This window comes from Microtus oregoni, unplaced genomic scaffold (genome assembly GCF_018167655.1).
Source record: "Microtus oregoni isolate MIOR12 unplaced genomic scaffold, Mior012 000033F_ref0000390, whole genome shotgun sequence".
In the NCBI taxonomy this organism is placed as follows: domain Eukaryota; kingdom Metazoa; phylum Chordata; class Mammalia; order Rodentia; family Cricetidae; genus Microtus; species Microtus oregoni.
The window spans coordinates 16,991,732-17,006,908 of NW_024543092.1; the positions used below are offsets into that span (position 1 = coordinate 16,991,732).

Below are 15,177 nucleotides of genomic sequence, written 5' to 3' on the forward strand. Positions count from 1 at the left end.
TAGCCTGCAACCTCCTATAGCCCAGGCTCCAGGGGATCTGATGCCCTCTTCTGGTGTTTTTGGGTGTGTGTGCGCGTGCACACACACTTCAACATTTAAATTACAAAGGATTCTTTTGCTTGTTTTTTGTTTGTTTGGTTTTTTGGTTTTTGAAGGCAGTGTTTCTCTGTGTAGCTTTTGGGGCTGTCCTGGAACTCACTCTGTAGACCAGACTGATCTTGAACTCATAGAAATCCACCTGCTTCTGCCTCCTGAGTGCTGGGATTAAAGGCGTGCACCACCACTGCCCAGCAGATTGTTTTACCTGTAAAAAAATGTCTCTGACAGCTGGGTGTTGGTGGCACATTCCTTTAATCCCAGCATTCAGGAGGCAGAGAGGCAGGCGTATCTCTGAGTTTAAGACCAGCCTGATCTACAAAGTGAGTCTAGGGCGGCCAGGGCTACACACAGATAAACCTTGTCTTGGAAAAAAGAAAAGAAGGAAGGTCAGTCAGTTTATCACAGAAGGTGTACTGGTGCGCTACTGACATTGAATCTGACTGTTCCTGGTTCCGCTGAGTCCTTAGCGACACCTGTGACTACAGTCACAGCAGGAAGGGGAACATTGCTTTGCTGGGGGCAAGAACCACACAGGCGGAGAGGGCAGGCAACCAGCACTGAGGAGGAGGAGGTAGCTGCTCGGGTAGGAGTCATCACAACTGACTCTTGCTTTGACTTGTGAACAGGGGTAAATCAAAGGGCTCCTGCTAGCTGGCTGTGGAGGGACTTTCCGTTGGGAGCCACAGTGAAAGTAACAGGGAGGGGTTCACTGCCCTTGCAGAGGGGGTGTGACCACCCAGATGTTGCAGGCCTTTGTGGCTGGGTCGGAGCAGAGCCATGGTGGAGAGTGCCTGCAGGCCTCTGTGGGCGGGAGGGTTGGCCATGCAGCAGGGGAGTCCTAATCCTGAAGGACTAGAGTCTGGGGCTCAGTAGCCCATGAAGCATTCACATCTACCAATCAACTCGCCACTGCTCACAGCCTTTGCTTTTGGTGTGTTTGTGGTGGGGGGAGACAGACATCTGTAGCACAAATAATAAAACCCCAGAGACAGATATTGGGGTTCAAGCTGAAGGTCAAAAAAGCAAAGAAGCCAGCCACTGGCTCTTACTTCTACCCCAGACCAAAACAGGCGATCCTGCCTCCTGGAATCCTCAGACGGAGACGGAGACTCTGAGCTCCTTTCTCCTCCCATCTTATAATCCTCTCTAATGCTGGGATTAAAGGTGTGCACCACCACCACCGGCCTGTATGGCTGACTAGTGTGGCTAACTTTGCATGCTGATCTTAAGGCAAGCTTTATTTATTAAAACACAAGTAAAATATCACTACAGAGATCCATGTAGGGAACGGCAGGCTGAAATCGAGGAGAGAAAAATACGTTTCTCATAGACTGCACATGGTCACAGCATTGCAGAATTGTCCCAGGCCATAGCTAAGCATGCAGGTCCCCCATGCAGTAGCGCGTTTACAGATGAGCCAGGCTTGTGTTCTTGCGTAGTTAGCTTTTCTATGCGGGTGATATGTTTTCTTTCGGTCACCCGCAGTAGGATGATTCTGATCACAGTAAGTCACGAAATGCCCGTTGGGCGCCTGCTTTCTAGGGACTGTCCTTGGCTGGCATCTGCCTTTCGCCGAGCTTTTGGCGAGTTCTCCTGAGATGATGTGTTCTGCTCATCTGCTGTTGGAATGAGTCACTTGGACTTGTGGGTAGGAGGGTCCTTCCCACTTGTTTGATGACGGGAACCTCCTTTCTTTCAGAAATGTGCGGAAATCATTGTGGCCCACCTTGGCTACCTGAATTACACACAGTACACAGTGACCGTGGGATTTGAGCACCTGAACCAGCCCATCAGGGAGATGAACTTCACGGTGAGTACACAGCCAGCCACACGTTCCTGCGGCTGCCTTGTTAGGTGCTCGGGAACATCAGTGCCTCTTATGGCTTACTTTGGAAAACCAGTTTTCTAAGTGTGTGGAACCAAGAACAGCTTAAACAAATGGCACAGAATGGAGAAGCCAGGGCCATGCAGCACAGACCAAGCAAGCCAGGGCCTGCTCGGCAGTACAGCCTACAGGACTGTTAGGATTGCACATTCATATTTATATACTTTCCTTAAGTATTTTAGGAGATACTTCTCACACATGCATGCTACACAAGTCTGTTTTCTTTTCATGTAAAGACTGGCATTTTCTAGTGAAGACTGTCAAGGATAGGAAATTTAAAATTCAAATGATTATAGAATAATTTATCTGCTAGATTGACTATTTAAAACCATTTCAAAAAGTTCTTAGGATTTAAGTTTTTTTTTTGTTTGTTTTTGTTTTTTTTTGGGGGGGGGGGGTGGGATTGATACAGGGTTTCTCTGTATAGCCCTGGCAGTCAAGGAACTCACTCTGTAGACCACGCTGGCCTCGAACTCAGAGATCCCCCTGTCTTTGCCTCCCAGGTGCTACACCACCATCTTCTGGCTTTTTTATCTCTTCTTTAATAGAAAATAAAAATTTTTAAAATTTTGTAACATTGTGAGAAAACGGAAGGAAAAAGCATTTTGATCCTCAGGGATGGTTACTAATGTCGGGTGTGCCTCCCTGTGCCCTCATCATGGGATAACAGTTTCTCATAGTCAGGACTTCTCCCTTTGGGTGCAGATCTGACTTTTGTTGTCTTGGGGAGCATGCTCACACAACCCACCCCACCTGAGTCTTGTCCTGCTCTGTCCCGCCCACCTCCGCCACCCTCCCCCCATACACATCTGTTTCCTGTTTCAGTGGAAGACGTACAACCCTGCATTTTCCCAGCTGGAGATCTGGTTCCGCTTTGTGTTTGTGGTGCTCACCTTCATCGTCACTGTGAGTACCGTGTGCCTGGGGCTCTGGCCCCCGTCACTGGGGATGAGGCTAGTCTGTAAAGTTCCTGTGGGCAGAGAGCAAGCTCCAGGGGGCTTTACCCAGACTCTGAGCGAGGCCCTCTAGTGGTCCATCTGGTATTACTAGCCAGTCTGTGTCCACTGAGGCACTGTGCTGCAAAAAGACTGGATAGTGAATCATTCCCTGGGTGTTTTTGTGTAGTGTAAGAGATGTCGGTCACTGGCATCTAGTAAATACCCATTGTAATACTGGAAACATCACTTAACCCTTACGGAAAGGAGTTGGCCTTGTTGGAGGGTCACTCAGCAGCTTCCTTTTCGATTTTTTGTGTTTGGAAAATTATTCTGAATATTTGAGTTTTGGGATGGTTAAAGGAAAAGCTGGCAGAGAAACGGTTCTGCAAATGCAAGCTGCTGGTTCATTTGGGACCTGAAATGTTCCCACAAGCACACACACTTTGGGGGAAATGTTCAGGCACAGAAAGGGTGTCTGTGAGAACAGGGGTGTAGACATCCGAGACGGAGCGCACTGTGTTGAGTGGCTGGTTGACACCTGACAGCCGTGTTCTGTTGTCAGCTGCTGTGCACCGTCGTGCTGACAGGGACTGTGGTCAGACACAGACAGTACCCCTGGCATATTATAGGCCACAGTGGAGAGCTGCACACGGGCATCTACTGAAGGGTGGGTGCATAGAGACAGGGCCCAGACCCTTGAGTCAGGCTAGGGTGGCTGTGCCCTGTCTGGGCCATGGAGAGAGAAGTGGACTGCTGACCTTATAGTTGGTCTGAGGGCTGTCTGGTATCTGGATTCTCTTGGGGCCCAGAGATTGGTAATCACAGACCTAAGATTGCTCTTAAATGGAGAAGAGACCTGAACATTAGCAGATAACCTGTACTGGAAAAAACAGCCCCAGGCCAGGAAATTCAAGCAGCCCAGAAATTATTAGTTTATATTAGATGACAGGGAAAAATAACCCCTATGAAATGCACACAGCGTTTGAGCTCTCTAAAGACATTTCTCGCAATGGCTCTACACACAGTGGAGGTGTTTGAAGACATGCTCAGCCTCTGACTGAGGCATGGCTTTGCCTCTGGCTTTCCCCTGGGAATCCTGATGTCATCATTAGTACATGGTGCCCTCTGTCAACTGTCCTGCTGGGTAGGTGGCCTGGTGGCATCTGCAGATGGGCTTGTGCCCTGGAAGCCCTGCGAGCCTCTGCGTGGAAACAGGCCTGACCGAAGCAGCCCAAGCAGAAATTCAAGGGGTGGGCATGCTCTGTGTTTGCAGAGAGTTCACGGTCTTGTGGAAACAGCATGCAACGTGTCTCAGCTGTGGCCCCATGCAGCAATCACAGTTTTTTGTCTCAGCTGTCTCCAACAACTGGTGGGACCTCAGTAGTCACTCTAACCAATGACTCAGTGGATCCTGCCTGGTGCCGCCCTGCTGGGGTGAGGCTCGCCCTGCCGGGGAGCAGCGCCCACCACACAGCCACCCGCCATTTGCTTTGCAGTGCCTGTTTGCGCATTCCCTGCGCAAATTCTCCATGAGAGACTGGGGCATCGAGCAGAAGTGGATGTCGGTCCTCCTGCCGCTACTGCTGCTCTACAACGGTGGGTGCCACTTTTATCTCGGAGCTCCCCCTCCAGATTCAGAGCTGGCAGTCATCTCCAAAGCTGGCCTGGTCCCAGAGACCCCAGCTGTGTCCGCAGGGACTCCCTGCTCCCAGGCACCATGTTACACAGCCATAGCAGATGCTTGGATCCCGAGCAGACACAAACTGCCTGGGTAGTGGAGCTTGGACGACCTGCAGACTCAGCAGTCTTGGGACTTGGCTGAGGTGCCCGTGCATGCATGTGGCTCTCCTCCTCTGTCCCCATTCCAGAAAGCATTTGCTTCCTGAGCTGCGGCGCTGGGGCAGATGCTCTCTCTCTGTTAGGATCATTGTTTCAGTCTGCCCAGTGGCTTTTAGACACTCAGAAAACAAAATCACCTTTGAGCTCAGAGTTCATTATTGTGCTTTCCCTGATCAGAGGCTGCGGCTCTGTGTGGGCTGCCAGCCAGCTCTGTTCTTGCCCATGTTCTGTCTTCTGCCTTCCAGACCCGTTCTTCCCACTCTCCTTCCTGGTGAACAGCTGGTTCCCGGGGATGCTGGATGACTTCTTCCAGTCTCTGTTCCTGTGTGCTCTGCTGCTCTTCTGGCTGTGTGTGTACCACGGGATACGGGTCCAGGTAAGCCGACAGACCATCTCCTCGTCCGATGCTGGTCATCCTTCAGAATGAGTGGTGCAGTGAGACCCTCCCTGGCCTGCGCTGCTGTGTAGATGTGTTTGGGGTCTACTGTGCTCTGTTAGGGGCTAGTCACTGTTTGCTCTGTTTCTTATTTTTTCCTACTATTTACTTATTTATTAGGGAGAAAGAAAATGCTTAACCTTCTATTTGCCTAAATTCTTTATCGTTGGACTGCTGTGGCTGGCTTCCGTTACGCTGGGAATATGGCAGACGTGAGTAATGAATGCTACTGGGTGTGAAACGGTCACCCCTGGAAAGTGTTGACATCAGTGGGCAGGCTGGACCTGCCTGCCCTGTGATCTCATCCAGATGACAGACAGCCTCTGCCCTGGCCCACATGTAGTCAGACAACTGGATCCAACTGGGCTTGTGTGGCCCGCGTTGAAAGATCTCCTAGGTGGGAAGGGAGAAAGCCTGTGTCATCCTAGGCTTCTTTAGTAAGAAAGGATGTTGTTTTGCTGGGGCAGCACCCAGGACTGCCCCGCAGAGACATTGGGGTCCCCTCTTGCATCTTCAGGTTTTCTGACCCTTGCTCAGACACACACGTGACCCTGGTTAGACTGTACCCTTTGGTGAAACAGCTTTGCTGCCGGAGCTGTGCATCACCACCCAACTCCCCAGAGACACCGCTCGGTCCCTGACCCAGTGTGGTCTGATGGCGTTCGCGCCTTGTGCGCGAACAATGGCACCGCCAAGACTCCCAGGTCACTTCCTCCTCTGCCAGCCTCGCTCCCAGAGCTAATTCTGAAGTTTAGGCTTATGCAGGTTTATAGTACACTTCCTTTTGGTTTTGGTTTTTTGGAGACAGAGTTTCTCTGTAGCTTTGGAGCCTGTCCTGGAACTAGGTCTTATAGACCAGGCTGGCCCCGAACTCAGAGATCTGCCTGCCTCTGCCTCCCCAGTGCTGGGATTAAAGGTGTTCTCCACACTTCTTTTTCCCTTTTTCTTTCTTTCTTTCTTGCTCTTTCTTTCTTTCTTTTTTCCTTCCTTCCTTCCTTTCCCTTCCCTTCCCCTTCCTTTCTTCCTTCCTTCTTTTTTTCTTTCTCTTTTCTTTTTGCTTGCTCTGCCTTCATCTATCCCACGTGCCCACGCATGCCATTGAAATAGCTCCTAGAGCTGGAGAGATGGCTCGGCAGTTAGTGTACTGCTCTTTCAGAGGAACTGGGTTTACTTGCCAGCGCCCATATCAGGTGGCTTACAGCCACCTCTAACCCCAGCTCCAGGGTCCTTCACCTCTGGCCTCCCCAAGAACCTATGCTCACGTGCACACATCATTCCCAGGAACTCACACATATGCATAATTTAAAAAGTAAATCTTGTATAAGAGATACTTTTGAACTATATAAGGGGTATTTGTAAGAAACAAATCCTGCACCTTCACCATACTCTTGAGCAGGACAGTTAGCAGGCAGGCGCCACATGCCCGGCTTAGTGCTAGGAACTTTTTCAGTGTAAACTAGAGGGCTGCTGTTGGCAGATCCTCCAGTGTTGGGAACAAGTGCTGTGCGTTTACAAGCAAAAACTCAGATGAACTAAAAAAAAAAAAGCTGGGCGGTGGTGGCGCACGCCTTTAATCCCAGCACTCAGGAGGCAGAGGTGTGCGGATCTCTGTGAGTTCGAGGCCAGCCTGGTCTACAAGAGCTAGTGCCAGGACAGGCTCCAAAACTACAGAGAAACCCTGTCTCGAAAAACTAAAAAAAAAAAACAAAAAAAAAAAAACAACTCAGATGAAAGAAAAACCTGAGTGAGTCGGAAGAGTATAAAATGCAGGGTAAACTTTCTTATTAATCTGATTTTCAACATCATCCTTTTAGATTCAATGAATTACATGATCCCATGTTCCAGTACCGTGTTGACACGGGAAACTTTCAGGTAAGTGCTGTTCATGCAAGCCTCACTTTGCTCCTGCTCGTGATGCAGTGCTGGTCTGTAATCACACTGTTAGTGCAAGCTCGTGATGCAGCGCTGGTCTGTAATCACACTGTTAGTGCAAGCTCCCAGTGGCTGTCTAAAGGTGAATATAGGTAGTTGAGGAGTGGACGATCTGGGGAAAGTTGTTGAGTCACATGAAAAGTAAACCTTTAGACTGAGGAGATGGCCTATTTGGTAGGTATCTACTACGTAGGCACGAGGACCTCAGCCAGAGAGGGTGCTGGATTGGAGAAGCCCAGTCTAGGATCTGGAGAGACTAGAGGATTCTGGGATGAGGGACCTGGGGCAGGATAGCTGGGAGGAGCTTAGCTCAGAAAGGGAATCCATATGTGTGTGACAGCTATAGGCAGAAGAAGAGCTTGAAGGGGGCTTCTGGGTGGGCGTGGGTCCAGGAAGGAGCGGCTGGGGCTGTTGGGAGTGAGCGACACTTCCAGATGTGGAGGCCCTGGTCGGATGGACCTACTGTGCTGTTGCCACTGCGCTTGTCTGGCCTGGTCGTCATTTCTGTGTCAAGCTGAGGCAGGAAGAAGGGCTGCAGAGTCAGGAGCTACACTGCAAGGGTATACAGCCCAGGCCATTACAGGCTTAACCGGTGGCTGAGCCCACTCTGTTTCTTCATCTCTAAAATGGGTCAGTAGTGCAATCTCCCCCATCATACAAGGAACACAGAGCTCTTGGCCTGAACTGTTGGTGAGCCCTTCCCAGCCAGGCTCTCTGCTGGGGGGCGGGCAGCCCACATCCTTTACTGAAGGACACAACAGGGGTCAGAGACAGCTAAGGTTCTGGGGACAGCGGTCCTGCCCCTCCCCTCTATGAGGCAGGAACCCAGACTGAAGGTCCTTCCACAGCAGAAACAGAATCCTGGCCCCTGACCTGCTGCCCCATCCTCGAGGCTGCGACCATAAGAGAGGGACTCTTCTTCAGGGAGTACAGGAGAGGGTGCAAGCTCCCACCTCGAGGAGCCCCACAGTCAAGAAGGCTCCATGAGGAGAGCACACCTCACCCTCCCCTCACCCTCTCAAGGGACCCACTGACCTCCTGCCCTCAGACAAGGGCGTTCCCATCCTCAGCCATGGATGGGAATAAATGCTTCCAGACCTGAGCTCTCCTAGAATCTTCCTTTCAGCCCCTCCTTTCTCGGGAACACAAGGCCTGGAACAGTCAAGACTTACATGAGGACCAGCTGGGTCCAGCCCTGTCAGCATGACCTTTGCCCTCAGTAGCACAGGCAGCAGTCCCCACCCAGGCAAAGGCTTTGGTGGCCACCACCAGTTGCCTTAGGCTCTAGACAAAGCACTGATGCGTAGATTTGAGTGACCTTGGCATGAGATGCCTGTGTTTGGGGAGCCCTTCCTGGTGCTGTGGCAGTGAGGGGTCCCCTCTAACCACACTGGGCTTCGACACTGGGACGCCTGGTCTCACCTCAGCTGTCTCCTTTATTCCAGGGCATGAAGGTTTTCTTCATGGTGGTAGCCACCCTGTACATTTTGTACCTCCTGTTCTTGGTAGTGCGGGCATGCTCTGAGCTTCGTCACATGCCTTACGTGGGTGAGTGCCTCTCTGGGACGCATGGGCAGCAGCCTTTGGCCCTAGAAAGCCATGAGATGCCTCAGGAAGGATTGGCAATTTGGAAAGAAGCCACAGGGTTGTGAGAACTGCCAGAGACCTATAAGGACCATTAATAATACTGTCCTTGATCAGGGCAAGGCACAAGATTTAGGGTCCTTTGTCTGAAACCACTGTGTTGGGCTCCACTGTGTGTGGTCTTCCCCAGCCACGGTAGAACACGCATAGAGCATGCAAGGAAGAGGGCCTGCCCAGGGGTGGCTTTGTTTATCGTCTTTGTGTCTTTCAGACTCTGAGGCGAGGTGGACTTTGCTAATGGGAATGTCTCCTTCTTTTTCAGACCTCAGGTTAAAGTTCTTGACCGCATTGACTTTTGTAGTGCTTGTTATCAGGTAAGGCTTTATTGTGTGTAGCTGTGGGCGTGCACGCATGTGTACATCAGGGTGTGCTTGGGTGTGTATGCATGTGAGTGTCTGAGTGTGTACACGTGTGTGTTTGGAGCCAGAGAGTCAACACGAGTGTCTTCTTCTCATTTTATATGAACTAATTCACTAATGCACTGTGTGTGTTGGGGTGGTGCACGTGTGTGGAATGTATCAGAGGAAAAGATGCCAGAACCGATTCTCTGCTGCTTGCTCCTCCCATGTGCTGTCCATGGGCAGAACTCAGGTCGTCAGGCCTGGCCTCAGGCATCTTTTCCTACTGAGCCATCTGGTCAGCCCGGTTCTCCATCTTACTTTTTTAGAGACAGGGACTTCACTGGACCCCGTGTTCTCTAACAGTTGGACTGGCTGTTCAACAGTCTGCCCACTTCCCCAGCGCTTACAGACACCCTCCACCACCCAGGCTTTGACCTGGCACTGGGATCTAAACGCAGGTCCTCTTGTAGACATGACAGGCATGGAGCCTTTCCCCACCCTCAGGACATATTCCCATCCTGCCTGTTAGCTCCTGTGTGGAGTTAATTCAGGGTACTTGTGGCCACACATATCCATGAACTCAGAGGGCTCCTGATTAAAGTTATTTAACAGCCAGACCATGGTGGCACACACCTTTAATGCCAGCATGTGGAAGGCAGAAACAGGTGGATCTCTGAGTTCGAGAGAGTTCGCTCTCTCAGTCTGCAGAGTACACTCCAGGACAGCCAGGGCTACACAGAGTCACCCTGTCTCAAAACACCAAAACCAAAAACAGTTATTTAATGGTCTGGGTCGTAAGTGTTCCATCCTGAAGGTCCTGGCTGGTGAAGCCATTAGCCCCACTTTTCCTTCCTCCATCTGAACCCTACCTAACACAAGCAGTCACCCACCTCAAGGAAACACATCCTTTGAGGTTACCTGAGGAGTATCTCGGCCTCAAGACCCTTTTGGTGCTAAAGAGAGAACCCCACATGAGCTGTCAGCAGACATGAATGAGAAGCCACTGTTGGGCTGTCGGGGCAGGTGGCGGCCATCCACAAAGCCCTCCCCCAGGCAGCTGTATCTTTGAATAAGTTCCAGGGACTGTCAAAGCCTCCAGTGGTGCCCATACTGCTTTTCTAGTTGCTTGGGCAACATGTAGCAGATGTTGTTTTCCCGGGAGCCAGGGTGACCATGGGGGTCGCAGAGGTATGTGTGTAGAATGTCCTGTTAAGTCTTAACGGAGCGAGCTCTTCTGTGTCTTTACACCGTGGTTCCCCCTTCTCTTTCAGCATCGTCATCCTCTACCTGAGGTTTGGAGCACAAGTGTTGCAAGACAACTTTGTAGCAGAACTGTCGGCTCACTACCAGAACTATATCCTGTCAAGGGGAACCAGGCCTGCGGGCTGCCCGTGCTCATGGTCAACACCTTAGCTTTGGACATTAACAAGGGATGGGTCAGCCCCTTAGGACCTGTGCTCAGCAGGCCTCAGGCATGCCTTGCCCCCTTTCAGCTCCCTGTTGGCCCTGGTAGTCCTCCTTGTTAGACAGGAAGCTCACACACAGCAGGGCTGAGTCCGTGCCCAAGGTTAGTCACTGCATAGCCTGGATCCAAACTGCTGACCGCACTGGACCATTCTCAGTGTGGCAGTCAGTCCTGAGCTGCTTACTCCCGTGCTCCCTCTAGCAGAGAGAGAGAGAGAGAGAGAGAGAAAGAGAGAGAGAGCGCGCGCGCACCGAGGAACAGGCAGGGATGGTTGGAGTTCTGTGTGCCAGCAGCTCCTTCGAGGCACCATTCAGGTGCGGTCGGATGCCAGTGTCACTGTGACGACAGTTTGGCTCACTCAGCCCTGGAGCTTGGATTCCCGCTGTGCCCAGTCCATACTGTTTCTCCTGGCTTCTGTCGCGGTCAGGTGGATGGGAAGCATGTGTGTCTTAGGATTTAGGATGGCTTTTTTATTACTTGTGATTAAGCTCTACACTGATTTCTTAGGTGCTTGGGGGTCTGTAGTGTGGAGGAGGTGGGGATCACTCCGAGCCTGGGTCAGTAGGACCTCATCCCCTTCCTGTTCTTTGGGAGTTATGTACCATGAAGGGTTCTTGTGACATCTAGCCATGAGCTTGAGCTGGGGCATCCTGGCTCCTGGTCCGTGGACCCACTAGGCTGGTCAGTAGTTCATCCCAGAAAGGGATTCTGGGGAATAGGGGGAGGAGGCGGAGGCTTGTGTGTCCAAACCCACGCTTCTCCCTTGACCAGCACCACCAGCAGAATTCCTGTCTTTCTACGGCCTGCTGAACTTTTACCTGTACACGCTGGCCTTCGTGTACTCTCCATCCAAGAATGCGCTGTACGGTGAGCCACCTCGGGTCTGGGTCGGTGTCCAGAGAGCTGAAATAGAAATTTCCATTGGCTCTGGTTTTCCCAGGTGCAGGCTCTGTGACAGAGAGAAGGCAGGTGAATGGCAGCCTGAACAATGGTGGCCTGTGTTCAACACAGCTGAACACGGGACACAGCAGTGCTATGTGTATGATGTCACAGCTGAACACGGGACACGGCAGTGCTGTGTCTATGATGTCACAGCTGAACACGGGACACGGCAGTGCTGTGCCTATGATGTCACAGCTGATCACGGGACACGGCAGTGCTGTGTCTATGATGTCACAGCTGAACACGGGACACGGCAGTGCTGTGTCTATGATTTCACAGCTGAACACGGGACACGGCAGTGCTGTGTGTATGATGTCACAGCTGAACACGGGACACGGCAGTGCTGTGTCTATGATGTCACAGCTGAACACGGGACACGGCAGTGCTGTGCCTATGATGTCATAGTCTCACAGCACGTCTCTCTAAGTTTGTTTAGGGCTTGGGTCCAAGTTCCTTGGACTCCTACCTGGGCTAATAACACAAAATGCTCTCATTCAAAATGCTTTTGTTGATTTTCAGAGTCGCAGCTAAAAGACAACCCTGCCTTTTCCATGCTGAACGACTCTGATGATGATGTGATTTACGGGTAAGTCACAGTCACCTTGCACCTTCCAGCCTGTCTCTGCTTACTGAAATGACAGCATTTGGAGACTGTTGCCTGGGAGTGGCGGAGGGAGTTTTATGGCTTTGTTTTGTGTGCTTCGCTTGGATTTAGTGGCATTCCACTTTGTGGAAGGCCTGCGTGTGTGGTAACTACAGACCAGGTTTGTCTGAACTAATAGGTGCGGGGAGTCGGCTGGGGAGAGGGGACAAGTGTCGGCTGACCAAGAGGGAGGCTGTGAGAGGAGTTCTTTCCGGACAGCAGTCAGTGTGACAACAGAGGCAGTCAAGGGCTAACAGACGGGGGCTGGAGAGGTGACTTAGTAAATTCCTGCTATATAAAGCCTGAGGACCCTGGTAAAATGCCAGATTTTGAGCTGGATGGGGTGGCACACCCTTTTAATCCTAGCACTTAGGAGATAGAAGCAGGAGGATCTTTGAGTTCAAGGCCAACCAAGGTTATGTAGTGAGACCCTGTCTCATAAAACAAAACACAACACAAAGAAAAGTCAGGCCCACTGCTCCAGTGGGTCTACAGTCCCAGCACTGGGGATTGGGGATGCAAGGATCCCTGGAGCTCGGTGACCAGCCACTGCAGCTGAATCAGTGAGCTCAGTTCTGTAAGAGACCCTGTAAACAGGCAGATAAAACGAGGTGGAGAATGATTAAGGGAGACACTCGATTGCCCTCTGCCTTTCACTCACATGCACACACGGGAAAGCCCTGCCAGAGGGCAGCGTGTCAAAGGTCTCTTCTGTGGCAGGAGCGACTATGAAGAAATGCCTCTCCAGAATGGCCAGGCCATCCGGGCCAAGTACAAGGAGGAGTCGGACAGTGACTGAGCCCTGGCAGCAGGCGGGACAGCACGGGGGCCGGAGGTTTCCCTAGTGACGTGTCCTGGTTCTTCTGCCTGTGTGTGTCTGGACTCTTCCTGGAAGCAAAGGTTTCCTGTTCCTTATTTGTTTACATATTTTTAAAAAGAAAAACCAAAAGGATCGAGATGTGTGGTTGGAGTCTGCTGTCGGGTAGCTCCACTATTCCCCAAGAGGCTGGCTGGTAGCGAACCCAAAGGCAGATCCTTTCACAGAGATACTGGACGAGACGAAGTCTGTGTGCTATCATGAGGAGAAATTACCCATTTTAATAAAAAGAATTATGTACTGTTTCCTCTTAAAAAGCAATTTGCTAACTCTGAGTTGGTGGAAGGCCTGATGACCGAGGTCCCAGCATGGTAGTCTCTTCTCCAGGGCTCCTTTCTGTAGCACTCTATCCTCAGTGTGGAGCTGGGCCCACACCTGCCTCAGGTGGGCAGACTGCCTCCATCTCCACAGACGTGAGTGGTCAGAGCGCTGACTCCCGAGCATCTGGAATGATGGCCTTGATGGCATCTGGTGAGCCACGCACAATGTAGCTGTCAGGAATGGTGGGTAGTAGGTGGCAGTCCACTACTGCCCCGGAGCAGTTGAGTCAGGGGGTGTATGTGTGTGTGTGCACATGAGGGTGCCAGACTGGAGGAGGCCAAGGTGTCTACAAGTCAGTAGTCCTGTATACAAGGTATTATGCCACGGTGCTTTTGAAGGGTCTGTGTCCAAGTGTCAGTGTACACGATAGGATTGGGTCTTCTCTTCCTGTGGTAAGGATGGAAAACAGGGTGCCCTTCCCAGTCCAAGAGTTTCTACAACTCCACTGAATTGTGAAACCCCAAAGAGTTCTGGCTTGGTTTTTTTTTTTTTTGTTTTGTTTTTTGTTTTTAATGAAAGCTATGTAAAATACTACTGTATCAGAAATTCTTTATTACCAAAAGTTTTCAGTTTAACATTGGGAACTAAAATGAAGACAAAGTTAAACATTCTGAATGGCTATGGAGACACCTTCAGATGAAGGAACTTACTTGATGGTCGTTCTGTCCTTGGAGTGTTGCTGTAGAAAAGGGATGTCACCCGCACTAGCCGCACTAGTGCAGTTCAACACTGGAAGTCCCGTGTGTGTCGCTGTTCTCCATCACACTCCATGGAGCCTCCCACCAACACCTTGGTGAACGCTGCAAACCCAGAGGCCCAGGAACAGCTGCCCGTGTTCCCTTCATCTATGCACCAACTCAGATTTCTGCTCTGAGCTGCAGGTTACTGCCCAGAGATGCCTGGAGACTTCACTCTGCCTGCCCGTCTTCTTAAACGTCAGTGTACTTTAGTATGGATTCCATGTGCATTGTTTAAAAAGAACCTTACAAATAGGAACATTTGAATGACAACTCTGGCTGCAAGGTGACCAGTTTACATGATTCTGACACTTGCAGCACTGTGATCCCCGAGTCGGTGTTCTCAGAGACCTTGGAAGGTTGCTACCAACACCAGCTCCTAACAGACCACTGCAGCTGCTGTCTTCTAGACACTGACTTGTGCTGATCTCAAGACGTTCCAATATGTGATAGTTTACATGCTTTGATCATTATAAAAAATTCTCCATGATTTAGGATGCTGTTTATCAGTCAGTGTAAGGTATTTTAAGCATTTATGTAGACTTGCGGACTTTTAATTCTGTCCTGCAGTATAATTATAGACTGATCCTCGTGTCTGTGAAACTAAAATAAGGGAATGATTTTTTTTTTTGTTGGAAATAGGAATTACAAAGAAGCACCTAAGGGGAAGTGGTCATGAAAGTGTTTTCACACTTTCCTCCCTTGCGTCATGCACAATCATGGATTATAAGCTGTGTAGACTCTGCCTACAGATCTAGAGACTTGGTTGGGCAGACTGAAGCTGTAGGTCTTAGGGTCAAACACTAACCAGAAACTTTTGATAGTAATGAGAAGATTGTTTTGCTCTAAGGGAATTAAAGTTTTATAAATTTAAGTTACGAATTCCAAGAGCTGACAAGTTCTTTCACGGTAATGGTATGAATATTACTGTCTCTGGGTATTTTTGATATTGGTCCAATCTGAGGGAACCTGGAAAATGAAGAGACGTCTCCCGGCCTCCCCCGAGGGAGCTTCGTTATCCTTGTGGGTAGCGAGTCTGCTTGATTTATTGTCGACACGGTGCCTTCAAACGCCATTT

The 15,177-nt window shown here is 50.5% G+C and overlaps 1 protein-coding gene across 3 annotated transcripts in view; it reads left to right on the forward strand.

Annotated features, from left to right (window-relative positions):
• The window catches only part of Tmem181 (transmembrane protein 181), a 57,719-nt gene extending 42,746 nt beyond the window's left edge, over positions 1–14,973 (forward strand). For all 3 annotated transcript variants that reach the window (XM_041680141.1, XM_041680142.1, XM_041680143.1), the window contains exons 6-17: positions 1,799–1,909; positions 2,810–2,890; positions 4,419–4,518; positions 5,007–5,137; positions 5,318–5,409; positions 7,012–7,069; positions 8,575–8,677; positions 9,036–9,087; positions 10,386–10,468; positions 11,357–11,446; positions 12,041–12,107; positions 12,885–14,973. In XM_041680141.1, the coding sequence (XP_041536075.1) occupies positions 1,799–1,909; positions 2,810–2,890; positions 4,419–4,518; positions 5,007–5,137; positions 5,318–5,409; positions 7,012–7,069; positions 8,575–8,677; positions 9,036–9,087; positions 10,386–10,468; positions 11,357–11,446; positions 12,041–12,107; positions 12,885–12,963 (1,047 nt within the window). In that variant the 3' untranslated portion in view covers positions 12,964–14,973. The remainder of the gene's footprint in view (positions 1–1,798; positions 1,910–2,809; positions 2,891–4,418; positions 4,519–5,006; positions 5,138–5,317; positions 5,410–7,011; positions 7,070–8,574; positions 8,678–9,035; positions 9,088–10,385; positions 10,469–11,356; positions 11,447–12,040; positions 12,108–12,884) is intronic.
• Positions 14,974–15,177: the final 204 nt, after the last annotated feature.